Genomic DNA, 27,195 nt, shown 5'->3' on the forward strand with positions numbered 1-27,195 from the left:
CCTGTGAACCCTGCTTTGCCCTGGCTGGAATCGCCAGCAAGACTTTTACGGCAGCCCAGTGGGAGCTGCAGGTGCATTATCAGAGCGTATTTCTCACCCTCTCCTTAAATCTGTGCCGTCAACCTTTCCCTTCCCTATTTGCAGGATCCTCTCGTGCCTAATGGAACATTTGTACACGGAGAAGATGGTAGAGGACTGCGAGCACAGGCTCTTGGAGCTCCAGTACTTCATCTCCCGAGACTGGAAGTGAGTAGGGGTTAGCAGGGATGGATGAGTACCCTTTGCGGCCCACCGGTTCTTGAGCTGGGCCTACCTTATCGTACTAAGGTGAATATCTCCGTCCCTGGAGGCCTGGCCTCTGATTGCTTTCCAGTTTGCCGTTTGGAAAGCTGAATCCGCTGCTGGTCGGTCAGCGGGCAGTACCGACTCGACCACCGAATTCCACCATATGTCTTTTCTTTGGGACTGCGTCTGTTTATTTTTATATTGTACTCCCCTATGTGCTTATTACAGTGCTTTACGCACAGTAAGCGCTCAATAAATGCAATTGAATGAATGAGAACTTGGGAACCCTCTGGGGTGTCCCCAGGTTATCTTTAAACAGATGACTGAGCGCGTTGCTTTCATTGTTTCACACAGTCGATGGGAATTGGCTTTTATTTCCTTAAACTATTCCGAGTGGTAGGAGTTCTTCTTGTATTACTAGTGGGGAGAGTCCAGTGGTGTCATTTCATGAGGCCTTGCAGTGCCGCAGAACCACCACTCCTCATTGGATCCAACATGTCCCTTCATCTTTCCAGTTCTGTCTTCCCTCCCCACCCCCAAAAGCCCACATAATAGAGTGTGCTGCGCCTCCCCTTTTATAAACAGTGATTCAGCTGAAAGACATGTCCTTGGAAAAGTCCTATACTTTCTCCTGGAGACTCTCCTGGAGATTTTTTTTTCCTTCAGAGAACTAGAACAAAGATCGTATTCAGACATCTTGCTTTTAAACCCTTGTTTCTCAAAACTTGCTGACCAGAAAACTATAGCAGTCCATTCCTAGGTGGTCCTGGCAGTTTCTTTGTCGCCATGCTGGCTTTCCCAAATCAAGCAGCCAAAAGGTGGCAAAGGAATTGCCTCCATAACAACGTGAGGTGTTACCCTCCTTTTTCCTCCTCATCCTCCTCCTTTCATTCCCCATATGCCAAGAAGTGGCAGAAAGACCTGCGACTGCCTCTACATCCCCACCTCAAGAAGTGGAAGTTATAATTTGAGTAAAATGAATACTTTCCTGGTTGGCAAAGTGCCTAATGGGGGAAAAAAACAGGTTTTAAGCCTTTCTTTTATCCCCTTTCCCAAAGTCAGATTACAGGCAAGGTTACTGAAATTAATGGGCATAATTTTAAATCCAGGATTTTTAGAGTAGAACTGTCCATGGACCGTTAAGGCATTTTCTGAAATGGGGGACGGGGGGTAAAGTGGAGTGCGAGGCCTTCAGTCTCCCTTTTTATTATTGTGAAACCCGTGTTTTGCTCCTCCCTTGTGTTAGCTAATTAAGTCAAGAATGCCACCTGGGGTTGGTTAATTATGTTGGATCGTTGTTTGGAGAAGTGTTTGGGATGAGAAGATACCTGCCGTAAACTCTGAGTTTGCTAGCATTGGGTGTCTAAGGGCCCCCTTTTAGGTGAGACCCCAAACTCAGTTTGTAAAATGTAGATTTTAGGCCCACCCAGGGTCCCAGGCAGATTTGAGAGTGGCTCATTCCATTTTGTAGTTTATTAGGGACAGCATCCGCTGTGGGGCTTCTGATCTACTCCCGTCCCTTAGTCCAGAAGCAAACATGTGGGAAGCAGCCCCTTTTGTGGGTACCTTTAGAAAATAATAATTAATAATAACTATGGTATTTTTTAAGCACTGTACTAGGCTCTGGGGCGGATACAAGGGAATCGGGTTGGACACGGTCCCTGTCCCACATGGGGCTCACGCTCACAGAGAAGCAGCATGGCGTTATTGGCTAGAACCTAGGACTGGGAGTCAAAAGGTCATGGGTTCTAATCCCTGCTCTGCCACTTGTCTGCCGTGTGACCCGGGCAAGTCACTTCACTCCTCGGGGCCTCAGTTACCTTATCTGTAAAATGGGGACGGAGACTGTGAGCCCACACTGGCGCTTAGTACAGTGCCTGGCGCAAAGTAAGCACTTAACAAATACCGACATTATTATTATTCCCCATTTTCCAGATGAAGTAACTATTCTATTTACTATTCTATTTATTTTGTCAATGATGTGCATCTAGCTTTACTTCTATTTATTCTGATGACTTGACACCTGACCAGATGTTTTGTTTTGTTGTCTGTCTCCCCCTTCTAGACTGTGAGCCCGTTGTTGGGTAGGGGACGTCTCTATATGTTGCCAACTTGGACTTCCCAAGCGCTTAGTCCAGTGCTCTGCACACAGTAAGCGCTCAATAAATACGATTGAATGAAAGCAACTGAGGCACTGAGAAGTGCTCACCTCCTCCAGGAGGCCTTCCCAGACTGAGCACCCTCCTTCCTCTCCCCCTCTTCCCCCTTCCCATCCCCCCGCCTTACCTCCTTCCCCTCCCCACAGTATCTGTATATATGTATATATGTTTGTATGTATTTATTACTCTATTTTATTTGTACATATTTATTCTATTTATTTTATTTTGTTAATACGTTTTGTTTTGTTCTCTGTCTCCCCCTTCTAGACTGTGAGCCCACTGTTGGGTAGGGACCGTCTCTAGATGTTGCCAACTTGTACTTCCCAAGCTCTTAGTACAGTGCTCTGCACACAGTAAGCGATCAATAAATACGATTGAATGAATGAAAAAGTGAAGTGACTTGCCCAAAGTCACACAGCAGACAGGGAGTGGAACCGGGGTTAGAACCCACGACCCTCTGACTCCCGGGCCTGCGATCCATCTGCTACGCCACGGCGGAAACAGCACTTAACGATTTTTGCCTTTCCTTTACAGATTGGACCCCGTTCTGTACCGTAAGTGCCAGGGAGATGCTTCTCGGCTATGCCATACCCATGGCTGGAATGAGACCAGCGAGCTCATGCCTCCCGGAGCCGTGTTCTCCTGCTTATACAGACATGCCTACCGCACCGAGGAACAGGGGAGGAGGGTATGGAGTGAACGTTGACTCTCTCATTCCCCATACCATAAATTGCTCAATATAGTTTGAGTCCAACCGATGGTCAGATGGAATTAGAGTTGGGGAAGAATGGAAATATGTAGGGCTGGGGTAGATACAAGTTACAGGTTGTCCCACGTGGGGCTCACCGTCTTAATCCCCATTTTACAGATGAGGTAACTGAGGCCCAGAGAAGTGAAGTGGCTTGCCCAAGATCACAAAGCAGACAAGTAGTGGTACCAGGGGTAGAACCCACGTCCTCTGACCCCCAAGCGCGTGCTTTTCCCCATAAGCCACGCTGCTTCTCAGTGCTTCTTTTCGGTCCAAAGCACAACCGCCTTCCTCCCCCTGGAAATCGCCAGATCCGGTATCAGGCCTGAGGTCGAGCAAAAAAAACGGACATGTGATAAACGTCCCTTCCCACCTGTCTCTCAGGAAAAGATGGGGGAGGAGGAGGATGGGAATCCTCACAGCTGCTCTTCTCACAGTTACCGAGATCAGAGTCCCAAATGCACATTTCCATACCGCTTCTGTACCTTCCTTTGGCTGAAGTGATCCATTAACAAGCTGTTAGGCGTGACATAAACATCCCTTCAACTCCTTGCAGTAAAAGGCGCGGTGCACGTATTAATGAGTCTCCTTTGACAAATGCACCACAATGAACAGAAACCTCTGGTTGCCACCCTCCAGGTTTATCTTATAATTCACTTCTCGTTATACATCTGCCTCAATTCCTCTAGCTGTTGAGCCTGAGTGTTTATTGCCTTGGCTGTTCGGCAGAGCTTGCTACCCTCTAGTGCTTCCTGGGCACTGCTGAGCTGCTCAGGGAACCTTTCTGAGCCCCAGCCATCCTTCTCTGCCAGTGGTACTTTCACATTCCCGCATTTAATTCCAGGAAGCCGAGCTGGAATTACGTGGCAAAACCAGTTTGCAAATAAGCCCTCTGGAGCTTGATGAAAATACGTTTTTTGCTGGAGAATCCACATGCTGAATTCGAGGGTCCCATGTAGGGGAAGTGTTTTTCAGCTGCCAAATCCTACCGAAATCACACCTAACTCCGATGTAGCAGAGTGTGTGTGTGTTCGTCCTTCTCAGTGTTTTTCATTCTGTTTTTCTCTACATAATCGTGATAACTGTGAGGACTCTGCTCGGAGGCCCCAGCAGTACATAAATGGAGCAGATGCTACATATGCCGGGCCTTTGAGGGTGTCCCCAACTCCCCGCTGCTGTGGAGCTGGGAGCACACACAAGGGGTAGGGCCTGTGTCTGAGACAGCGGGATACAGTGGGGCCTGCTGCTCTCGAGAGCCACCCTTCCCTTTCAGCCCCCTGCCAGACATGACAGTATGTCAAATATGACGGTCAAAAATGCACACCAAGGATAAAGCTTGGCACGCTTGGGAGGGGGCAGAAGATGCCGGAATGAGAGCAGCAACTCTTTCTGATCCAGAGTGGGCAACTGCTCAGTTGGGCGGCTCAGGAATGAAAATAGAACTGTGGTGTGGGAGGGAGGGAGAGGAGGAAGAAAAATGCGATCAGGCTGATCGCAGAAGCGCAAATGCCGGAACCCAGCCCTGAGGTGGAAGACACATGTAGACACACGTGAATGGCCTGATTTGGGAAGGCGGACAGGGTCGGCAACCTGGGTGATTTGTCGTGTCTAGGAGAGGGGGGCTGGCGAACTTGGGAGAGGCATCTGAATTGCAGCCGCGGGCAGGGCAAACTTTGGCTCATTTCTTCCAAAGCACAACTTTCCACCTACCTCCCCCAGCTAATTCCAACTCCCTCCTTCCCGCACACAACACATCCAGAACAGCTTAGCTCTGACCCGTAGTAACCTTGCTCGCCTGCTATTTTAGGCCTCATTCTCTCCTGCAGTAAGAGAGTTGCAACGAATGGAGCTAGGGTATAAGATAAAATTCATTGGGGCCAGCAGCTCTTCAACTTGCCCAAATATCAACTCCAAATTTCCGCTTTTTCTGGGCAAAACTTTTTTTTCCCCAGAGCTTGGCCAGATGATGTTTACTCGTAGGCTTCTTTTGGCAGCCGTCAGGCAAATAAGCTTCCTCCAAAAGAAGCGAAGTTCTTCCCTTGACCCTTAAAGTTCAGTATTGGTTCACCAATGTCACTGTGGTTCAGGAAAGAGCCTGACATTCCAAGCACTTTTAGAAAAGCGTGAAGGTAAAATCGGGTTTTCCCTCTTTCTCCCTCCTCCCATTTCCCCCTGACTCCAAAAGAAAGGTCAGGAGCCCTCATGGAGCTCCATTACCTGCAGGTGAATTTTCCATTTGGAGCAGTGTGGCCTAGTAGATAGATTACAAGCCTTGAAGTCAGAAGGTACTAGATTCCAATGTCGGCTTTGACACGTGTGCTGTGTGACCTTGGGTAAGTCACTTCTCTGGGCCTCAGTTACCTCATCTGTAAATTGAGGATTAAGACCATAAGCCCTATGTGGGACATGGGACTGCATCCAACCTGTTTAACGTGTATCTACCCCAGTGCCTAGTACAGTACTTGGCACATAGTAAGTGCTTAGTAAATATTATTAAAAAAAATTATCTGTGGCAGATTTCTAAGCAATTCTGCTCTCCCGCCCACCATCTGCTGTGCTGCCCAATAGTGTGCCGCGATTCATTCATTCATTCAATTGTGCTTATTGAGTGCTTACTGTGTGCAGAGCACTGTACTAAGCGCTTGGGAGGTACAAGTTAGCAACAGGTTCTGTTGACCCTGAGCAGCCTCCCCTCATTGGCCCAACAGATACAGGGCTCTGTCTCCCCAACTTCCACCCCGATATTATTCTATCCACCGCCTTGTAACTGGATAGACTGTGAGCCCACTGTTGGGTAGGGACTGTCTGTATATGTTGCCAACTTGTACTTCCCAAGTGCTTAGTACAGTGCTGTGCACACAGTAAGCGCTCAATAAATACGACTGATTGATTGATTGGATCCTCTGACCAGAGTCCCTTCAGTTTTCCCTCCATTTGCCGATAGCTGAGACTTGCCTAGAGAAGCAGCGTGGCTCAGTGGAAAGAGCCCGGGCTTTGGAGTCAGAAGTCCTGGGTTCAAATCCTGGCTCTGCCAGTTGTCAGCTGTGTAACTTTGGGCAAGTCACTCAACTTCTCTGTGCCTCAGTTACCTCATCTGTAAAATGGCAATGAAGACTGTGAGCCTCCGTGGGACAACCTGATCACCTTGTAAACTCCCCAGAGCTTAGAACAGTGCTTGCACTTAATACATGCCATCATTATTATTATTATTATTATCAGAATAAATATAGTACTTAGAATATGCTTCTTTCATCCTCCTCCTGCACCTCTCCTCGCCCCCTCCCTGAGTCAAAAAGTATAAGCGAATCCTCCAACAGTTTGAAAAGCAGCATTGTCCAATGGAAAGAGTATGGGCCTGGGACAGATGCCCTGGATTCTAATCTCGGTTCTGCCGCTCGCCTGCTGCGTGACCCTGGGCAAGTCACTTAATTTCTCTGTGCCTCAGTTTTCTCATCTGCCAAATGGGGATGAAGTATCTGTTCTCCCCATTACCTAATCTGTGAGTCCCAAGTGGGACAAGGGCTGTGTCCAATCTGATTATCTTGTATCTAGCAGCGTGCTTGGCAAATACCACAGTTATTGGTATTATTAGTTTGGAAGCAGCAGCAGCGTGGCTCGGTGGTAAGAGCACGGGCTTGGGAGCCAGAGGTCTTGGGTTCAAATCCCGGCTCCGCCACTTGTCAGCTGTGTGACTTTGGGCAAGTCACTTAACTTCTCTGGGCCTCGGTTACCTCATCTGTAAGATGGGGATTAAGACTGTGAGCCCCACGTGGGACGACCTGATCACCTTGTATCTCCCCCAGCGCTTAGCACAGTGCTTGGCACGTAGTAAGTGCTTAACAAATACCAAAATTATTATTATTAGTGGAAAGAGCACTGGCCTGAACTGACATGAGTTCTAATCCCCATCTCTGTACCTCAGTTCCCTCATCTGCAAAATGTGATTCAATGCCTGTTCTTCCTCCTACTTAGACTGTAAGCCCCATGTAGGACCTAATTATTCAGCGCTTAGAACAGTGCTCAGCGCTTAGAACAGTGCTTTGCACATAGTAAGCGCTTAATAAATGCCATTATTATTATTACCTTCTTAGGACAGTGCTTGGTACATATCAGGCCTCCACTTAACAAGTACCGTTATTATTTGGAAGCTGCAGATTAGCTGCGGGGGCTAATCTTGGAACCAGTTAGTTCACGGTGCTAACATTCCTTTGAAACATTTCCTTTGGTTTTGACCCTCTGCCGTGTAGCTATCCCGAGAATGTCGAGCTGAAGTGCAACGGATCCTGCACCAGCGAGCCATGGATGTGAAGCTCGACCCTGCCCTGCAAGACAAGTGCCTGATCGACTTGGGGAAGTGGTGCAGTGAGAAGACCGAGACTGGACAGGTACTCAACCCATCTCTCGGCCCCCCTTTCTCCTCAGAAAAGGCAGTGGGGAAACGGAAATCCTGCTGAAATCCTGATCGTGGGGGATGAATACTCCTCTTTGTCCCCCCGGCGTTTTTCATCTATTGCAGAGTCGCCCCTCGGTACTCCCGGAGGTACCAGTTCACATCAGGGAAACCAGGGTGGGGAAAGGAAAAGGACTCATCCAGAGTCATCTAGTACTGCTCCCAGAGCTGGACTTGGGCTGGTCTTCCAAGCTAGTTTGATCCAATGTGGAGCATCAGCCAAAGGAGTAAAATCCCAAACATTCAGGGATTTGTTGCCTGGGCGGGGGGCGGAGGGGAAAAGCGAGAGAGAGAGAGTGTGTGTGTGTGTGTGTGTGTGTGTGTGTTGTGTGTTAAGCGCTTAGTACAGTGCTCTGCACACAGTAAGCGCTCAATAAATACGATTGATTGATTGTGTCTTGGATCTATGCCCTCACTTTCTACAAGATGCTCCCCAAGGCTGCTGCTCTTATTTGGAGGGTATTATTGAAAATACCCGCAGTTCAGCCTTCTGCTGCCTCACAGTCCAGTGAAAATTGAAGCAGCGCTCCCTGATTATGTCCATTCACCCCCACTGGAAAAGTAGCTGTTAGGGTGCTGTAGCGTAATATAGCTTAGGAATATGGGTGTACCAGCGCTTAGAACAGTGCTTTGCACATAGTAAGCGCTTAATAAATGCCATGATTATTATCGGAGGCACTGCCTTACTGAGGGATTGGTCTGTAAGGATTCTCAGTCAATCAGCGGTATTGAGTACTTACTGTGTGCAAAGCACTGTTCGTAAGGAGTTGGAAGAGTACAGTACAACAGAGTTGGTAGGTACATTCGCTGCCCATGACAAGCTTATAGTCTAGAGCCTAGGATCTCACTTTTCTAGAGTATTTTTCTGCCAGTTTTGTCATATTCAGCGCTTACTGTGTGCAGAGCACTGTACTAAGCGCTTTCTAGATGCTCATAAGCGTTTGCGTGCATGCTCGTTCTACCATTGTGCCCTTCCCATTGATCCCTTTGGTCTCCTGCTCACAATTGGCCCATTGGACAGAGCTCTGGTTAACATCTGTTCAAAACCAGAACCTCAGCAGAGGGCTGTTGCCATAGAATACACCTAATCCACCAGGCCTCCCTTGTATCAGTGTAGTTTAGGAGAAGCCTAAGCCTCAAGTGTTATCTAATGTCACTGTCCTCTAACAACCTCATCAGCTTGGACCTTGAAGCTTACTTATTGGGCGGGCAGCGGAGCGATCAGACAAACCAGAAGAGCAAAAGATCCCCACAAGTCCAGGTTGATGGAGGGCCTAATAGCTGGTAGAGAGGAAAGCTCATCAGCGATGGTGGCTTTCTGGACAGGGCCTGGGCTGTCCCCCTTGAAGCAGACTGCAACACTAAGTTGTCCTGAGCCTCCCCGGTTTTCACTTCAGTTGCTCATTCCTGGGGATTTTCCAATAACAAAGATCCCCAGAGCTGCCTTGTCCCTCTGACTCAGACCTAGCGGATGAAGTTATTGTTTTTTCATCAGTCTAGTTCCCAGGGCCCCAGGGAAATTCTAGTGCTGTGTAAGAATGTCAGAGAAATAACACAAGAATCTAAGCTCCAGGAAAGAGATAGTGACATACCCCGAATACAACTGATCACCTTGCAACCAGGTGACCTGGTTTTCTTTTTTTTTTTTTTGATCTGTAGGAGCTAGAGTGCCTTCAGGACCATCTCGATGACCTGGTTGTTGAATGCAGAGACATTGTTGGAAACCTGACAGAATTAGAATCAGAGGTAAGCAATTTGCAACATAAAAGATGAAAATGCCCCCGGGAAATTGCTTCTGTAGGGAAATAATTTGTTTTCCTCAGCATCCTTATATCGAATAAGTCTTTGCTTGTTGGTCATTTACTGTGTTTTTAAACCAAACAAAGCAAGTTGCAGAAGTTTTCTTTATTGGGGTTTTTTCTCCCCCTCTCTCAGATTATTCTTCCTATACTTGATTTTGCCAGTGCAATATAAACCTGAGAAGGAACAACTCCAACTCTTTAAAAACCCTTCTCTGGTTCCTTGAGTGATGATTTTTGCTTTTTGATTGGTAGTCCTAGTGAAGAGAGCCACTGCATTTAGCACTCACCATGAAGATGTGACCTAGCCCAGTAACACCACCAACTTCTCCGATCCGAAGTTTAGGTGTCACCGGCCCAGCAAGAAGCTGCTTAAGAAATTTCAGTTATTTGGGGGCTTGGTTCACTCTCTCTCATTCATTTATTGATTGATTGATTGATGTATTTATTTATTTATGTATTTCTTGAGTGCTTTATGTGGAGCACCGTACTAAGCAATTGAAAAGTGCAGTTCAAAGTACTCTCGTGGGCTCATTCAGGAAGCCCCACCCAAAGCATTTCTAGACCCGATGGGAGGGAGAAGTGACTAAAAGACTCCTGGTCCTCTCAAACCTCATCACCCCAAGGTCTCCAGGCTCTTCAAGGATCAGCCAGAACTGGCACGGCCTCAGAGTTGTGATGAATCGAAAGACCATTCAACTCGCTATACAGTCCTCTCCCTGCCGCACTTCCTGTTTCAGAAATAGGGTTTAAATCTAGAACTGAAATCTGTTTCTGAGAAAATGAACCTGGATTTTGGCAGATGGGATTACCTTTGTGTAAGTCTATAAGCAGTTTACATCCAGAAAAGCTCCTGGCTGTTACATACCCAAATTTCTTTATTAATAATAATAATAATAATAATAATAATGGCATTTATTAAGCGCAGCACTGTTCTAAGCACTGGGGAGGTGCTTATCACAGGATGATCAGGTTGTCCCATGGGGGGCTCACAGTCTTAATCCCCATTTTACAGCTGAGGGAACTGAGGCCCAGAGAAGTTAAGTGACTTACCCAAAGCCACACAGCTGACAGTTGGCAGAGCCGGGATTTGAACCCATGACCTCTGACTCCGCAGCCCATGCTCTTTCCACTGAGCCACGCTGCTTCTCTAGGCTTCTATAAAACTGCCTCTCCTAATTCCCCACCATCGCCACACATGTGCTTATGTTTGTTTGTTTTTTTAACGTGAATTTTTGTGCAGGGTAGGAAGTTTGGCCCTGTCCCCATCAACATTAACCCTGGCCTTGTTCTGAACTGCCAGGCATTAGTAGTCCTAGCCACAAGCTGAGGCTTTCTGACTTAAGTACCAAAATAGTTTTCATTTGTGTGGGTAGCTTATGTCCCCTAACCCCTTGATTTGGAAGCCTTCCCTAGCATCCACCCTGAGTTTGGCTATGGATGACGCCTACCACGACTGCCAATGCCAGAGTGAGAAGCCATCTGGATTTAATTTGTATTCAAAGCTAGAAACTCACATGGACAGTTTGCCCATCAAATACTTACTGACCTTTTCAGGTGGACCAAACCCTGCTGCTTAGAGCTATTTATGGGGTGGAACCGGTAATATCTTTGTCTTCTGCAGGATATTCAGATCGAAGCTTTACTGATGAGAGCGTGCGAGCCCATCATTCAGAACTTCTGCCACGTAAGTGATTTCTGGGAAAACAGGAGTCTGGCCCGGGCCAGATCTTAGGCTCACTGTAGAAACAAGCAGGTTGGAGTCATCCTCATACTCAACATTTATTCCTCTCAAATAAAACCGCTGTTGAAAACTCAGATAATTTCCCATAGGAGCCAAGCAGATCAGGAAGTACTAAACCAGAAGAAAAACTCCTGCGCTGTAGTCAGAGCTCATCCAGCCATCCTTTAGACAGTATTTTTTCAATAGGAGTTTTGATTTTCGTTTTTAATGGTATTTGTTAAGCACTTACTATTTGTCAGGCACCGTTCTAAGTGCTAGGGTAGATACGAGCTAATCAGGTTGGACACAGTCCATGTCTATGTGGGGCTCACAGTCTTAATCCCCATTTTTTTCAATGAAGTGTTGGGCAGAATCACTCAATCGTTGATATTTATTGAGTGCTTACTCAGTGCAGAATGCTTACTAATCACTTGGGAGAGCACAATACAGAAGAGTAGGTATAGACGATCCCTACCCAGAAGAAGCTAATAGACTAAATGGGAAGACTGGTGTTACCATAAATTACAGGTAGGAATGTACATAAGTGCTGTGGGGCTAGGGGAGGAGTGAATATTTAAGTGCTTAAAGGGAACAGGCCCAAGGGCAGAGGCAACCCAGAAAGGAAGCTATGACACGGAAGTGAGGGCTTAGTTAGGGAAGGCCTCTTGGAGTTGTGATTTTTGTAGGGCTTAACACGATGTCATCCTTCTTTCGCATTCCCATGGTTCCCTTCCCGAATTCCTCCCCACCCAGATTATCTCCTCTTTCAGAGAGGACTTCGAATTTACCCGGTTGACTGCGGCAACTTCCCAGATCATGAGTGCAGAGCCCCTCTTGGGTTACGAGGGACTGGAGTGGGGAGGCTTACAATTCCCCGACCTCTTAGAATAGTTCCAGCAGACAGGTGTTCTGTCATGACATGAACAGAGACATTGGCTGATTTGCCACAATTCTGTGTTGGAGTTTCAAGCCGAGGGACTTGAAGAGTAAATTTCTCTCAACTGAAGTCTTACTCCTTCAGGCTCCTCCTCCTGCTTGTTGTAGTAACTGCTAATCATATGCTCTGCACGGACCTTAGGAGGTGGCCCCCTGTGTACGTTTCTTTGACTGGGAGAGTTTTGGGGGTGTTTTGCTTTGTTTTTACAAATGGAGGATAAATGTGCATCCCTTCCCTTCAGGATATGGCAGATAACCAGATTGACTCTGGGGACTTAATGGAGTGCCTGATCCAGAACAAACACCAGAAGGAGATGAACGAAAAGTGTGCCATTGGAGTCACTCACTTCCAGCTGGTGAGATGCCCGTAGCCTCTCACTTTTCTGCTGCAGCTCCTCAACAGTCTGTTTATCACCCTCCCCTCCTAAGTGAGACCAGATCACTTCCCACTCTGGAAACCTCCATTTGGCTGCCTGTATCAGTACTTGCCACAGTCTGCCCCTTAAAGAACCTCAGCCCCTCTTTAAGTGCCTTGGAGGCCAACACCTCGGTCCTCTTCTCTCACGTGTGAATTCTGATTTGTGGCATTATTGCACAGGTTCCTCTCAGTCAATGGTATGTATGGGGTGCCTGCTGTGTACACAGCACCGTACTAAGTGCCTGGGAGAGTACAGTACAACAAAGTGGGTAGACACAGTCCCTGCCCACTGGGAGCTTTCAGTATACCTTAAGGTTGTACGGCTCTTGATTATTTGTCCAGTCTAAAGTCCGATGGGTGTGATCCATCCTGCCCTCATCTACTAGGTGAGCCCCTTTTTTGCCCTTCAGGTATCTCCTTCCCCAAAAGTTGACCTTGGACACCAGGGTTGAATTGGCCAGAAAGGACGGACATCCCCCCCCCCCACCCCCCCAACAAGACTTCTGGGCCAGAATTTGAGCCTCCGTCGAGTGGATTAGCTACACCTTTCTGGCTCCTGTACATTTGTTTTGATAAAATGTCTGCCACCCCAGCTGACCAGGTATTGATTTGTGAGTCTCTTCCGCCTCTTCATCTTTCAGGTTCAGATGAAAGATTTTCGATTCTCCTACAAATTTAAAATGGCCTGCAAGGAGGATGTACTGAAACTCTGCCCAAACATCAAGAAAAAGTATGTAGCCTTTAAGTGACTGGTAGCATACCCTTGCCTTATCACAGGAACTGCTTTCCCCAAGGTATCCTTAGCGCCTACATTTCTGAAAGGCAAGACAACCTATCAGGATGGCCAATTCTCATACAGGCATAACTGAAGATGTGGGGCTGAAGGCAGGAAATGGGGAAATGATTTAATGTCATGTGGGCACTGATTTAGAATCAGTTCTTCGCTATCCTTAACCTAGTTGCTCGTTTTTTGAATTACATATCCATGATTTGGGATAGTGGTCTTTGATCCCCTGAATCTGAAACTTGATTTTCAGCTATTTTGACCAAAGTAGAGGTCTCTGCATGGAAATACAGTTCCCCGGGGGACCTTGAATTTGCAAGTTGTTGCATGTGCTAATAGGTTAGTGAAGGAGATTAACTGGGTTTCTCTCAGTAAGGCTTCATTCCTTCAGGAAGAAACAGGAGCTGAGATGAGATGTCTGGTGTAAGAACGAAAGGCTGTTTTGATTTAAGAATTCTTATTAAAGATAGTGGTCATTTTTCCTGGGGTAGGTACCCAGGCCTGTTGCCTGTTGCTGGTCCCCTCTCTCCCACCTTTATTCTTTGAATGTGAGCCCCTTGAGGGCCACGGTCCGAGTTAAATTCCCACCTGCATTTTCTTTCCCAGGGTTTAGTACAGTGCTTTGCCCACAAAAGGAGTTAAATTAATAGTACTGATACCTCTATATGAGACACTCTGCTAATAGGCTGGATGAGCTATCTCAGCAAAGCCCTGTCTTTGGTAACATCTGGATCAGCATTGCATCCTTATTTCTGGTTTTCTTGTCCTGGAAATCACTTTTCAGCCAATAGAAAGCTCAGCATCGGGTTAATAGCCAAGTCAGTCCTGGGCATATGCTTTTGAAAGAATAAATCTTCAAGTGCCCAGCCTCGTCTCCAGACTGCCGTGTTCCCCGCACGCAGATTGCTGAAGAGCTGCCATGATTTGTTGGCCCCCGGGATGGATTGGTAGCTCTTTTGAGCAGCCTCTACGGCACTTCAGAGAAAATTTGAAAGCCTGGGAGAAGGGGGTATAGTGATCTATCAATAGTGTTTATCGAGCGCTTACTGTATGCAGAGCACTGTGTGAAGTGCTTGATTGGGTCTGAGTGTTCCAAGCAAGTGAAACCTCCTCCCCCCTCTAAGTGTTGCCCCCTCCCCCCAGTAACTACAAGTGTTAGATCTATCAATCAATCAGCGGTATTTACTGAGCACTATGTGGAGAGCCCTGTACTAAGCACTTGGGAGAGACCAGTGCAATAGAATGGGCAGGGAGCATGTCTGTGTACAGTCTAGAGTTTTCAGATTTAGAAAGGAGCTTCTGCTTGTGTCGCAGCGCCCCACCCAGCCCCGGCTCTTCTCCTTTGTCCGGCAGAGTGGACGTGGTGATCTGCCTGAGCACCACTGTGCGCAACGACACGCTGCAGGACGCCAAGGAGCACAGGGTGTCACTGAAATGCCGCAAGCAGCTGCGTGTCGAGGAGCTGGAGATGGTAATGCAACACACCCCCGAACTAGGGGCGGGGGGTGGTCCCCACTTTCCCCTTCCACGGGACTGCCTGTGTGTTTAAACAAGGAGGGCTGGCTGGAAGATTTGAGCCTGAACTGGGGCTGAGGGCCTGCCAGCCCCTGTCTGGCCTGGTTCAACCCTTCCTTTCTCCTATTCTGTAAGGTTTGGGATTATCAAGCTAGGGAATGAGACAAGGTTACAGACCCTTCAGGCAAGCACCCCTGGAGAGCACATTATCAGATCTTGACCTTGAGCAAGGGCCAGTGATCTTGGCTTGTCCCTTGAGGGAAAGCCTCCTCCACTGTTCAGCCGGCCTCGGTACTGGGCAGAGAACCGAAGGTGCCAGAGATTTATGCTCTGACCTGTTCATTCACCTGGACCCTGTGAACCCTGCTTCCTCGCTCCCCCCTCCACCCCTGGATTCATCTAATTCCACCCTGCCCGTTTCCAAGGCTAGAGGTTGATGCCCCGAGCGAAACTTTTCCATTGAGTCTGAACTGACAGCTTCTCTTTGGCTCCCGCTGGGGTATAGACCGAAGATATCCGCCTGGAACCCGAGCTCTACGAGGCCTGCAAGAGTGACATCAAGAGCCACTGTCAAACTGTGCCTTATGGCAATGCTCAGGTGATCCTTCGCTAATTATTAACTCCTAGTACTTCCCTGTCAGCACACCCCGGGGACCATTTTCTGGGGCAGTCAGGAGCGCCCAGGACCGGAATGAACAAGAAAACAGATTTGCATTCTTTACCAGTCCTTCCTCCCACTCCTTTCTTGGCCCTACTGAGGTTAAAAAAAAAAAAAAAGTTTTGCATATCAAAGCCTGGGCTGATCAGGCCTCTTTGCTTGCGGGCCATTGCTCATCCTTGTTGTTTGTGCCTCACTTTTAAATCCTCTGGTGTAGGTAGATCTCAGCCATCCCTCTTAGGAGGGAGAGTTAAGTCGGACAACCTCAGCCCCTGCTGCCTGGGAGCTTGAAACCGAGAGGCCAAGAGCTAAACAGCCAGCAGTCGTTAAGGAAAGGAAAGCAACTTCATGCTCACCATCTCTGCTATTCACCACACCTCTTCTGTTGTAGATTATCGAGTGCCTGAAAGAAAATAAGAAGCAGCTAAGCGCACGGTGCCATCAGAAAGTATTTAAGCTACAGGAGACGGAGATGATGGACCCAGAACTAGACTATACACTCATGAGAGTTTGCAAACAAATGATCAAGGTATGGAAAGAAGGAACCCATGGGCAACACTGCCCTGGCCTGAATCTGGGACTCAGGGTTCAAGACTAGAAGTCCGGGACTAGGCGAACAACAAGAATCCCGTTCAAACGGCTATCCAAGATCCGTGCAGCGTATTGCAGCAAGCCAGCATAATGCGGGCTGCAGTGCCAAAAATGGTATCCGAGAAGTCTGGAAGAGTTGATGCTGCTCTCAGAGTGCCTAGTTTAATGCCAGGGAACAACCGGGCACTGGGAAAGGTTCCCTTTTTCCCCTGTCCTTGAGGCGACCTTCTCTATGCAGTGAGGTGTTGCAGCCTCTGCGCGCATTCCCAGAGAGAGCCTATTCCTGCTGCTGGGGGTGAGTTTGGCACCACAGTTCAGTTTTGCGACCTGGCAGGAATGAAAAGTGCAGGAAGTTTGTCATCTCCTGGGTTAAAGTCCCGGCACCCTGCTCCAGCTTTCAGCTCTTACCCTTTTAGGTCACGTGCTTTTATTTGCTGTATTGAAACAAATTCTGTAGATGGCTTTGAAAATTTGAAACGTAAGCAGCTTGAGCTGTACTGTTGATTGGGCTGTATGTAAAAGCAAAAATGCCAGGCTGTATTTTGAGAGAGCTTTGTAAGGTTTTGATGACCTTTAAGAAATCGTCTTGCAGTCCAAGTCCCAGGATTAAACAGCAGACTTCATCAAAAGGTTATAAACAGTGCTCCAGAGAATGATTTCCAGACGCTAAATGAAAACACAGAATGGTCTAGTATCTGGATCCCAGAGCAGGGAGGGGCTTGACACTTAAGTAGTACCACGTTACAACAAGAGCTCGCCTTGCGCTCCCTGACGTTTGTAGTTCTGCAGTTAGCTGCTGGTTGGAATTGGGAAATCGAGGCAAAGGGGTGGGTGACAGAGAGGAGGGAGGCCCATCAGCGTGGTTTGTGCCATTGTAACCTTTGATGGGATGTGCCCGAGAGTCAGTCTTCCATGTTGGAGCAGCGTGTCTGTTGCGATTTCCCCTCGGAGCTGGAATGAGGCCCTTAGAAGCCCTCATGAAACTGTGAAACAGGGCTCACACATGAGTAAAGAGAGAAATTCCCTCCTGCACAGCTCCCATTGGGCGGGGCTTTGGTTCCAAATCGTCCACCAGGCCTACATGGGGGGCCTGGGTGGGAATTCAACACAGTACAAAATGGGAGACAACAGGCTGAGGGGCAAGACTGGGAGGAATGAGCTGAAATTGTTTGCTCAGAGTGCAGTGAGAAAACTCACACCCGCTATGCACCAGTGTAGAGATGGGAGGTGAATTTACGGTGCACGTAGTACAGTGGCTGGTGAGTTAGGGGTCCAGTCTTGATGTGTTTGTGCAGGTGACTGATCTATGACTTCCTTGCAGAGATTCTGCCCAGAAGCTGATTCCAAGAATATGTTACAGTGCTTGAAACAAAATAAGAACAGTGAACTGATGGACCCCAAATGCAAACAGATGATTACCAAGCGGCAGATTACCCAAAACACAGGTATGTGACCGCATTCCTGAGCCCTCTGAGGGTCTAATCTCGTTTGGGAAGAGTTGGAGTAGGGTTTGAGGGAATAGGGATGGGCTACAGATCGAGTGGAGCAAATGTCCGCGTGACCAACCAGCACTGAAGTTTATCAGAAGGATGAAGTGGGGGCAGAAAGTGCTTTTCTTCTTTTGGGAGAGATTCCAGCAGTGAGTACTAAAAATATTTAGAAGTGTGGAAAAGAAGGACTGCTAAGTGTGTTTCGGGAACCAGAGCGTAGAAGTGAAAGCAAAAATGTGACATAATAGTCTTTCAGCATCTGAAAGCCCATTGTGCCAAATGCTTTTTGTCTCTGCTGAGTTCAGGACGAGAGAACAGACTTTAATTATAGAACGAAGGATTTAGGTAAAACATGAGGAAGTGCTTTGGATTATAACGGTTGCCAGGTGTCAGAATTATCTTCTGGATAATGTCTTTTTAGACCTGCCCAGAGGCTGGTTGCTGGTTCAGATGCCTCTGGGGTCTCACCCTCTCTGTCAACCTCTGGTTGTTGGCTGTGAGTGTTGCGGCATGACAAATTTGACTGAAACGGCAGGTTTCTATGACTAAGGAGATGTAACCTGGTCCCCTTGTGGGAGGTGGAAGAGTATGAGTTGTTATAGTACAGTTCTCTGCACACAGTAAGCACTCAGGACATACGATGGATTGATTGATGTAAATGAATTCTGTTCTTCTAAATGGGATAATGTCGGAATGATTTTGTAAATGCTGGATTTTCCCCCTTCCCTTTCCGCTTCAGATTATCGCTTGAACCCTGTGCTGAGGAAAGCCTGTAAGGCTGACATTCCCAAATTCTGCCAGAATATCCTCAGTAAAGCCAAGGACGACGCCGAGTTGGAAGGCCAAGTCATCTCTTGTCTCAAACTGAGATACGCAGACCAGGTGAGGCTGGGAGAGAGGCCAGCACCTCACAGAAGTTGGGGCTGGAGGGTAATGTTCCCTCAATAATGGAGGGTAATGACTCAATAAGCAGTCATGCTGTACTGCTTATTGAGGAGTTCTCTTTCTTAGAGGCAGTGTGCAGAAATTTAATGCCGATCACCGCACTGTTCTGCGTGACTCTCCCCAATTGTTCTCAGCCCTGCTCTAAATCAATCTGTGTCATGGCCGAGGGCGGGCCTCCTGATTTCGTGACTTTTCTCTTCCCTCTTGGACACAGCGCCTCTCTCCAGACTGTGAAGACCAGATCCGAGTCATAATCCAAGAATCTGCTCTGGATTACCGACTTGATCCCCAGCTTCAGATGCACTGCTCAGAAGAGGTAGGAGACACCTCCTCTTGTGACCTGCTGATTTAGCAGAAACCAACCTCAGGGGTTTAAATGGCCACGGGGACCACCCCTTTCTGCTCCCCTCCCCAACTTTCCTTTCTCCTGCCCCGCCACCCAGGTGTAGGTGTAATGGTCAGAGGTCCCTCACTAGCCTTCTAGCCTCTCCCACAGTGTGGTTCTTGGCTCAGCGCACAGAGCCCTTAATTGCACCTTTTCAAATTGACAAGTGACTTATAACAGGAAGGTGACTGTCTGGTCAGCTTTTGCAAACAGAGCAAATTCTTCTTCCCCTTCTGGTCCTCATTCCACCCCCATCAGCTGAAGATCCCTCGAAAAATTAACAGCAGTGATTTTTATTGAGAGTTGTTTAACCACAGTGAAAAACCTGAATAACAATAATAATAATAATAATAATGGTATTTATTAAGCACTTACTATGTGCAAAGCACTGTTCTAAGCGCTGGGGAGGTTACAAGGTGATCAGGTTGTCCCACGTGGGGCTCACAGTCTTAGTCCCCATTTTACAGATGAGGTAACTGAGGCACAGAGAGGTTAAGTGACTTGCCCAAAGTCACATAGCTGACAATTGTCAGAACTGGGGTTTGAACCCATGACCTCTGACTCCAAAGCCCATGCTCTTTTCCACTGAGCCATGCAAGTATTTGTGAAGATATCTTCTAGACTGTGAGCCCATTGTTGGGTAGGGACCGTCTCTATGTGTTGCCAACTTGTACTTCCCAAGCGCTTAGTACAATGCCCTGCACACAGTAAGCGCTCAATAAATACGATTGATTGATATCTGACCCCCGACCACATCAGTGTAGTCTGGTTTGATGATTTCAGTGGAGTACTTGTTAACAGAATAATCATCTGACTCGGCAGAAATCAGTAAGGAGACCAGGGGTGACAACTTGTTATTTTGAGCGTGGGGGCGAACATGGAAATGGGGCTTTGACGCGGCAGGACAGTGGGAGCAGGAGTTTCGGGGACTAGAGAAGGAAGACGGGGATAGAAAGAGAAAGAGGGTAAGGAAGACAAGGATGGAAAGAGAAAGAAGGTAAAATGGCAGGTACAGAAGGAGAAGCACCGCCGGGCACTGGGGCCGGACTCCGGCAGCTCCGTTGGCCCCTGCCCCAGAACTCTGTTCCCACTTGTCTGCCCAGTTTCACCCTCAAACCCGTCCTGTCACCTCTGGAGCCATGACACCATCGCGGCACCAGAGTCCTGACTGCCCTGCCCCCCACTCCACCGCTTGTATTTCTGAGACCCCAGCCCATGCCCACCTCCCCCTGTGATTGCGATACCCCCAGGCCTAGTTTGCATCACAGCAAACCTCAGCCTGGGTGTGTGCTACATAGTACTTTTTAGTTGTGATAGTACTTATTAAGCATTAAGCACTGGGTGCAGAGTACTGTAGTAAGCACTGGAAAAGAATATACAAGTGGGAATTAGACATGGATTAGTCCCTTGAGTGACTCCAGTCCGCATTCACTATGGGAGACCATGCCCCTTTTTGCATTGCAAGTATTCCATCCCAAATCTACCTCTTCAGCCCTCACTTCCTTCTCTGCGGTCTTACATTTCCTCATTCCTTCATGACTTCTGTACTTGGATGTCCCACCAACAGCTCAAATTTAACATGTCCAAAATAGAACCTTCAAACTTCACTCCTCTAACACCAACCTTATTCTCAGAACCTCGATCTCGTCTAGCCCGCAGCCAACCCCTTGCTTATGTTCTCTCTCAGGCCTGGAACTCATTCATTCAGTCGTATTCATTGAGCGCTTACTGTGTGCAGAGCACTGTACTAAGCGCTTGGGAAGTACAAGTTGGCAACATAACTCCCTGCCTGACAGTCCATGTGTAACAGTCCACCACTCTCTCCACCTTCAAAACCCTCCTAAAATGGCATCTCCAAGAAGTCTTCCCAGTTTCAGACCCTTATTTCCCCTATCCACCCTCCCCTCTACATGGACAATAAACTTGGCTGTGTCCCCTTTAAGCACTTTGCTACCAACTTCAGCCCCACAGTACTTAGGTAAATGTTTTTCTATTCTACTTCCCCTACCCCAGTCTATATGAATGTCTGTCTCCCCTGTTGACCGTAAGCTCCTGTAGGCTGGAATTGCTTCTCCCAACTCTGTTGTATTGTACTTTCCCAAGTGCTTAGTACAGTGCTCAATAAATACCAGTGATTGATCCAGCACCAGTGAGGACTCCAGGCCCAGTGAGAGGGGGCAAGAAGCATCAGAGCGAGCTTGTTGTGCTACCCTTTCTACCTGAGTAACTGTGGGCAAAGTTCACGGTGTTGCCCCCACCATGCCAAGCCCAGGGCTGTGCCTCCAGGGAGCATTTTAGAGCACTTCTTCTCAATGCTCGGTGCGGGCGTGATCCGTGTCCCCTGAACTATGTGATTTGACTTTTAGCATTTAGATGCCCCTCCCCACCCTTCCGACCTTGCCTCTTCAGAATCCGAGTTGTCCATGGTCGATGTAGCTCTCACAGCTGTTCATTTGCTGTTTAAAGGCCCTGGGCTGCTCTGTGGGAACACCCGAAAGGGAGCAGATCTATTGGGGAAGGAAGGCTTATTCTGCTTCCCATTATCCTGAGAGGAAAGAAGAGGTATTGGCCACTGGAGCTGGGGAGGCTCCAGAAAAGCATGATTCAGATTGATTAATGGGCTGAGTCACAGTTCTGAGCTGAGCAGAGTTTAGCTGTCCCCTAATTGTACAATTGCTCATGAGGTGTGGCCCAGCCCAACCACTGCAGAGGCTTTTCAGTTTGAAAAAGGAACCCTTTTAGGCCAGAATTTCTACAGGCTGTTCCATTTTTGTTCTGGTGGCCCACCCTCTATATCTGTTGGCGTGTCTGTGTGCGTAAAACAGATTTCCAACCTGTGTGCCGAGGAAGCCGCAGCCCAGGAGCAGACGGGCCAGGTGGAAGAGTGTCTAAAAGTTAACCTGCTCAAAATTAAAACAGAAATGTGTAAAAAGGTAAGTGCCACACACTTCTCCCTGTCTTCCTCAACCTCCCTCCCCATCTCTGTTCCTCTTCCTTCCCCCCCCCATGCCCCATCTGTCCCGAAACTGGTCCAGCCCCAGATGTACTTGTGGGGTAGAGAGCTTGAGCCTTGGTTTGCTGCAGCTGGAGCTAGGACCAGAGGCCTAAGCTACACCCCGCAATTGCTTATTCAAAACTAGGCCTCTTGATTTCCTGCGAAAGCTTCTCCAAAGTTTTACCTTTGTGATTATTCCCATGCTGCGATGGATTTGGCCAGCAATGTGTAACTGCTCGGTGATTTTCTGGACCGAGAGGGCACTGGCTGGACATCAGCGGATGTGCAGTTGATGGAGTGATTGAGTCTCTTACAACGCAGGAGTCATTTTCACACAGAAATCCCACATCAAGGGTCAGGCATCCAAGCAGGCTCTCGTTGTCAGGCAAACTCTCCCAGTTCTAGCCAAAATGCATGGTGAAAATGCATGCTTCGACTCTACCTTTTCGCCCAGCCCACAGCAGCTTGTATTCTGGCATTCCAAAGGGTGTGTAGTCCTCCGTCCTCTGGTTCTGTGAGAAGTTATTTTGTGGAATCGGGTCTCCTGACGATGTTTCTGTGCAATGGCCTTTCCTCTTCAGGAAGTTCTGAATATGTTGAAGGAAAGCAAAGCAGACATCTTTGTGGATCCGGTTCTCCACACAGCCTGTGCTTTGGACATCAAACATCACTGCGCTGCCATTCCACCTGGCCGAGGGCGTCGTAAGTAGCCCAACTCTGGACTGGAAACTCCCATTCCTCTAGTGCTTGTGGATGTGCTATCCCAACTCAATAATAATAATATGGAACTTGTTAGGCGTGTACTGAGCGGCAAGTACTGTAATAACTGCTGGGGTAGATACAGGGTAATTAGGTTGTACACAGTCCCTCATCCCACCAGGGGCTCATAGTCTATGCAGACTGTAAGCTCACACTGGGCAGAGAACATGTCTGCCAACTTTGTTGTATTGTACTTTCCCAAGCGCTTAGTACAGTGTTCTGCATACAGTAAGCTTTCAATAAATACCGTTGATTGATTATGTAAGAAGGAACAGGCTTTAATCCCCATTTTACAGATGGGGAAATTGAGGCACCGAGGCATTTAAGTGACTTGTCACTTAATAGCAGAGCCGGGATTAGAACCCGGGTCATCTGACTCCCAGGCATGTGCTCCTTCACCTAGGCCACTCTGCTTTCCAAAAAAAAGTTCCTCCTAAGAAAGAGCAGGGACTCAGTGAAAGTAGGGCCTCAGTTACACTTCCCACCAGGATTGCAAACTTGGTGAAATGGAAACAACGACCATTTGGCTCCTACTATGGCCTCTATCTTCCTTGAATGAGAACAGAGGAAAACCATAGGTTTGCTTCCATTTCCCTTAACTTTCCGAGGGCAAAGACTTTAACCTCCTCCAAGTCGGGGATTGCAACATTTGCTTCCACATTCGGGACCTGTCTGGGCAGGTCATTCCTGTTCAAGCCCCTTAATCAAGTTGTTTACTCCTGTTGCCTCTAGTTTCTCTCCTCCAACTCCCTCCTTGACCCTCTACATTTTGGGTTTTGGCCACTTCACTCCACTGAGACTGCTTTTTTTTTCCACGTTTCTTTGGGTGTTTTTTAATGGTATTCTTAAGCACTTAACTAAGTGCCAAGCACTGTTCTAAGCCATGGGTTAGATACAACATAATCGGGTTGGTCATAGTTCCTGTCCCTCACTGGGCTCGTAGTCTAAGAGGAGGAAGAGCAGGTATTTCTGTGTGACTTTGGGCAAGTCACTTAACTTCTCTGGGCCTCAGTTACCTCATCTGTAAAATGGGGACGAAGACTATGAGCCCCAAGTGGGGCAACCTGATCACCCTGTATCCTCCCCAGTGCCTAGAACAGTGCTTTGCACGTAGTAAGCGCTTAACAAATGCCATCATTATTATTATTACTATTCAATCCCCATTTTACAGATGGGAAAATTGAGGCACCAAAAAAATTAAGTGGCTTTCCCTAGGTTACAGAACAGGCAGGTGGCGGACCGGGACTGCTTTCTCCCCAAGTTCACTATTGGCCCCCGTCTTTCTGCCAGTTCTCTTCCCTCTACTAATCATTCAATCAGTGGTATTTATTGAGCACTTATTTATTGTATGCAGAGCTCTGCAGTAAGCATGGGGAAGTATAGTATAACAGTATTGGCAGGCACGATCCCTGCCCACAGCGAGCTTATAGTCCTTACTCTTCTACTCCATCCCAGTTCACACACCCGCTTCCTCTCTGGCCAATTTATTCCTTGTGCCTTGTTCTCATCTTGCCCACCACCTACCTTTTACTGTCACCCTCCCTTCTGCCAGGACTCCCACCCCCTTCATATTGGAGTCAGAGGTCATGGGTTCTAATCCTGGCTCTGCCACTTGTCAGCTGTGTGGCTTTGGGCAAGTCACTTCACTTCTCTGAGCCTCAGTTACCTCATCTGTAAAATGGGGATTAATACGGTGAGCTCCCCATGAGGCAACCTGATCACCTTGTAACTTCCCCAGCGCTTAGAACAGTGCTTTGCACATAGTAAGCGCTTAATAAATGCCATCATTATTATTATTATCTGGCAAAGCACGGCCCTCTCCGTCTTCAAAGCCCTTCTAACCTCGCATCTCCTCCTGGAGGCCTTCCATGTTAAACTTCTCATCTCTCTACCCTGTTTCCCCCAAACTGCCGCTTTAGAGAAGCAGCGTGGCTCAGCGGAAAGAGCACGGGCTTTGGAGTCAGAGGTCATGGGTTCGAATTCCAGCTCCGCCACATGTCTGCTGTGTGACCTTGGGCAAGTCACTTAAACTTCCCTGAGCCTCAGTTACCTCATCTGTAAAATGGGGATTAAGACTGTGAGCCCCACGTGGGACAACCTGATCACTTTGTACCCCCCCGGTGCTTAGAACAGTGCTTTGCACATAGTAAGCGCTTAACAAATGCCAACATTATTATTATTATTATTATTATTTAGCACTTCTGTGCCAGCTAAGCCTTCGGGTCCGTATGCCCTCTGTAGCGCTTATGGGCACGTATCTTTATTCTCTCTTCCTTCCTCCTACCTTTAATTCATTTCAGGACGGGTCTTTCCCACCAGACTATCCATTCCTTAAGGGCAGGGATCGGGTCTGCTTTCTCTGTTGCACCGTCCCAAGGGCCCAGTGTTCTCCGCACATAAGCAGTCAAGTACCATTGATGGATCGATTCCCCTCCATGGCGGTCTGAGGGCTGGCTTTCCCAGTAGGCATTAGAGGAGGGCGTAACTTGCTCGTGGGTTTGAATTCCTTGAGGACGTGAAGCTGAACTGTTGCTGCGAACTGCCCAGCCCACTCTGTGATTCCTCCTTCTCTTTGCAGAAATGTCTTGCCTCATGGAAGCCCTGGAAGATAAACGGGTTAGGTTACAGCCCGAGTGCAAGAAACGCCTCAACGATCGGATTGAGATGTGGAGTTACGCTGCAAAGGTAGAGGCCAGAGGGGCGTGGGGCTTTCTCCAAAACAATTGGCTTCCTATTTTGACTTGGGGTTTTCACTCTGAGGTTCACCACTTGGGATGTCTTCTTTGGTGAAGCTGACGCCTCGTTCTCGCGGCTCAGCCTCTTTAAGTGGAAATCTGAAGACGAACCGGGTTTCGGTGCTATAAAAAAGACCACTTTTGAGCTCAATTGAAAGGGAAGCAAAAAGCCCGATGGGACCTTTAAAGAACCTAGAGCTGTGAATGTCCTACAGTGGCACAGTGATTAACCAGGCTACAAAAGTGAGCTAAGGCCACATCTCTGTCCTTGAATAGGGGGTTGAAAAAATAGTGGGAAGGGAAGATGAGACTTGCCCCCCACGCCCTGCCTAATTAGGTGCCCTCCCACTGGTTTTCTGAAAGCCTCAAGTCCACAGTAAAGAAAAAGGAAATAAATCCTGGTTTTCCTCTCTTGTTGTCACTTGTCAAATTCCTCTAGAAGTTTGCAGGAGTACAGTGGGTGAGGTTGAGTGTGGGCCTCAAGTTAACCCTGGGCTGAGTTTCTCTAAGTGGGTGTCAGGGCCTGTTGGAAAATGGCAGGGAAGCTTTAGGCAGGTCACAGTGACAGGAGGGGCTTGGCTCTCTCCCCTTCTTAGCAGGATGGGATTGCCACCATCCTTGGCTTTATCTGGTGGAAGGCAAGCCAGGAGCGCGAGGCAGATGTGAGATCTGTCGGGAGGCCGCAGCATATGAGAAGAACTGGACCGATGATAGAGCAGGAGGGAAAACTGAGCAAAAGGCAAGGCGTCTGCAGAAATTGCTGGGGCTACTGAAATTCCTGCCCAGAAGTGGCAACCCTGATGTTAACAACCCCTGGGTGACAAGGTTAACCTTAGCTTACCGTCCACCTGTTGTGCCAAACCTCAAGGTAACCGAGGCCCAGAGAAGTGCAGTGACTTGCCAAAGAGAAGTGAAATGACGTGGCTCTTTCCACCGAGCCGCACTGGTCGCATTGGTTACCGGGCCAGCCAACGGTGCACTTTTATTTAATGGTACCTACACCTGAAGGGAGGCTCATGAGGACAGGTTAGAAGGAAACCCAGGCATTCCCTACATCAGGGCCCAAGCCCAGCATGAGGCTTACTTGGAGCTGAACGAGGAGGAGGAGAAGGACGTCATGTGTCCGTCCTGACAGCACAATTACAATCCTCTTTTTAAAGAGTACAGGACTGAAGTGGCTGGAGTGAACAAACGAAACCTTTTTGCCAGGCGAGTGGTGGGTTATCAGGCGGCAGTGGCCTTCTCCCAAAGGGTCGCCTGCTAGGGCCTGTGGAAGCTAAGTGGTCACCGCTTGCCTCCTTCGCTCCTTCCCCGCAGGTGGCCCCAGCGGAAGGCTTCTCCGATCTTGCCATGCAAGTGATGACGTCACCGTCCAAGAACTACATCCTGTCCGTGATCACGGTGGGCATCTGTGTACTGTTCCTGGTTGGTCTGGTGTGCGGACGCATCACCAAGCGGGTGACACGGGAGCTGAAGGACAGGTAGAGTCTGGATTGGCCACCAAAGGAACCGCCTGCCCAGTGCCCAGTTTGTACAGCCCTCCTGTATAGTCTCCCCTACCCACCTCACTCTTCTGAAAGGAGAAACAAACAAAACATAAATTAGAACAGCAGCAGGTATCAGCTCCATTGTCCCATCTCGGATCGCGCCCATGGCACCATGGCACCCTCAGCACCCTAGGAAAGAGTGTGTGCAGCGTCAAGCCAGCAGCTTTTGTTCCCCTTTTGTTAGCAGGCACCTGCTTACCCACCCGTAGACCAGTGTCTCTCGTATCATCGGAACTGCCTTCGCTCCCAGAATCAGACTGACTCAACCTGCAG

The 27,195-nt window shown here is 48.2% G+C and overlaps 1 protein-coding gene across 1 annotated transcript in view; it reads left to right on the forward strand.

The window, feature by feature from the left end:
* The window catches only part of GLG1 (golgi glycoprotein 1), a 144,791-nt gene extending 117,800 nt beyond the window's left edge, over window positions 1–26,991 (forward strand). Inside the window, exons 10-26 of the mRNA XM_038753357.1 lie at window positions 145–246; window positions 2,979–3,132; window positions 7,440–7,577; window positions 9,302–9,388; window positions 11,066–11,128; window positions 12,343–12,456; window positions 13,160–13,248; window positions 14,656–14,773; window positions 15,323–15,415; window positions 15,867–16,004; window positions 17,388–17,511; window positions 18,296–18,438; window positions 18,716–18,817; window positions 21,712–21,819; window positions 22,463–22,583; window positions 25,219–25,325; window positions 26,693–26,991. Of these exons, the coding sequence (XP_038609285.1) occupies window positions 145–246; window positions 2,979–3,132; window positions 7,440–7,577; window positions 9,302–9,388; window positions 11,066–11,128; window positions 12,343–12,456; window positions 13,160–13,248; window positions 14,656–14,773; window positions 15,323–15,415; window positions 15,867–16,004; window positions 17,388–17,511; window positions 18,296–18,438; window positions 18,716–18,817; window positions 21,712–21,819; window positions 22,463–22,583; window positions 25,219–25,325; window positions 26,693–26,860 (1,969 nt within the window). The 3' untranslated portion in view covers window positions 26,861–26,991. The remainder of the gene's footprint in view (window positions 1–144; window positions 247–2,978; window positions 3,133–7,439; window positions 7,578–9,301; window positions 9,389–11,065; window positions 11,129–12,342; window positions 12,457–13,159; window positions 13,249–14,655; window positions 14,774–15,322; window positions 15,416–15,866; window positions 16,005–17,387; window positions 17,512–18,295; window positions 18,439–18,715; window positions 18,818–21,711; window positions 21,820–22,462; window positions 22,584–25,218; window positions 25,326–26,692) is intronic.
* The last annotated feature ends 204 nt before the right edge of the window (window positions 26,992–27,195 follow it).

Source organism: Tachyglossus aculeatus, chromosome 11 (genome assembly GCF_015852505.1).
Source record: "Tachyglossus aculeatus isolate mTacAcu1 chromosome 11, mTacAcu1.pri, whole genome shotgun sequence".
Taxonomy (NCBI): domain Eukaryota; kingdom Metazoa; phylum Chordata; class Mammalia; order Monotremata; family Tachyglossidae; genus Tachyglossus; species Tachyglossus aculeatus.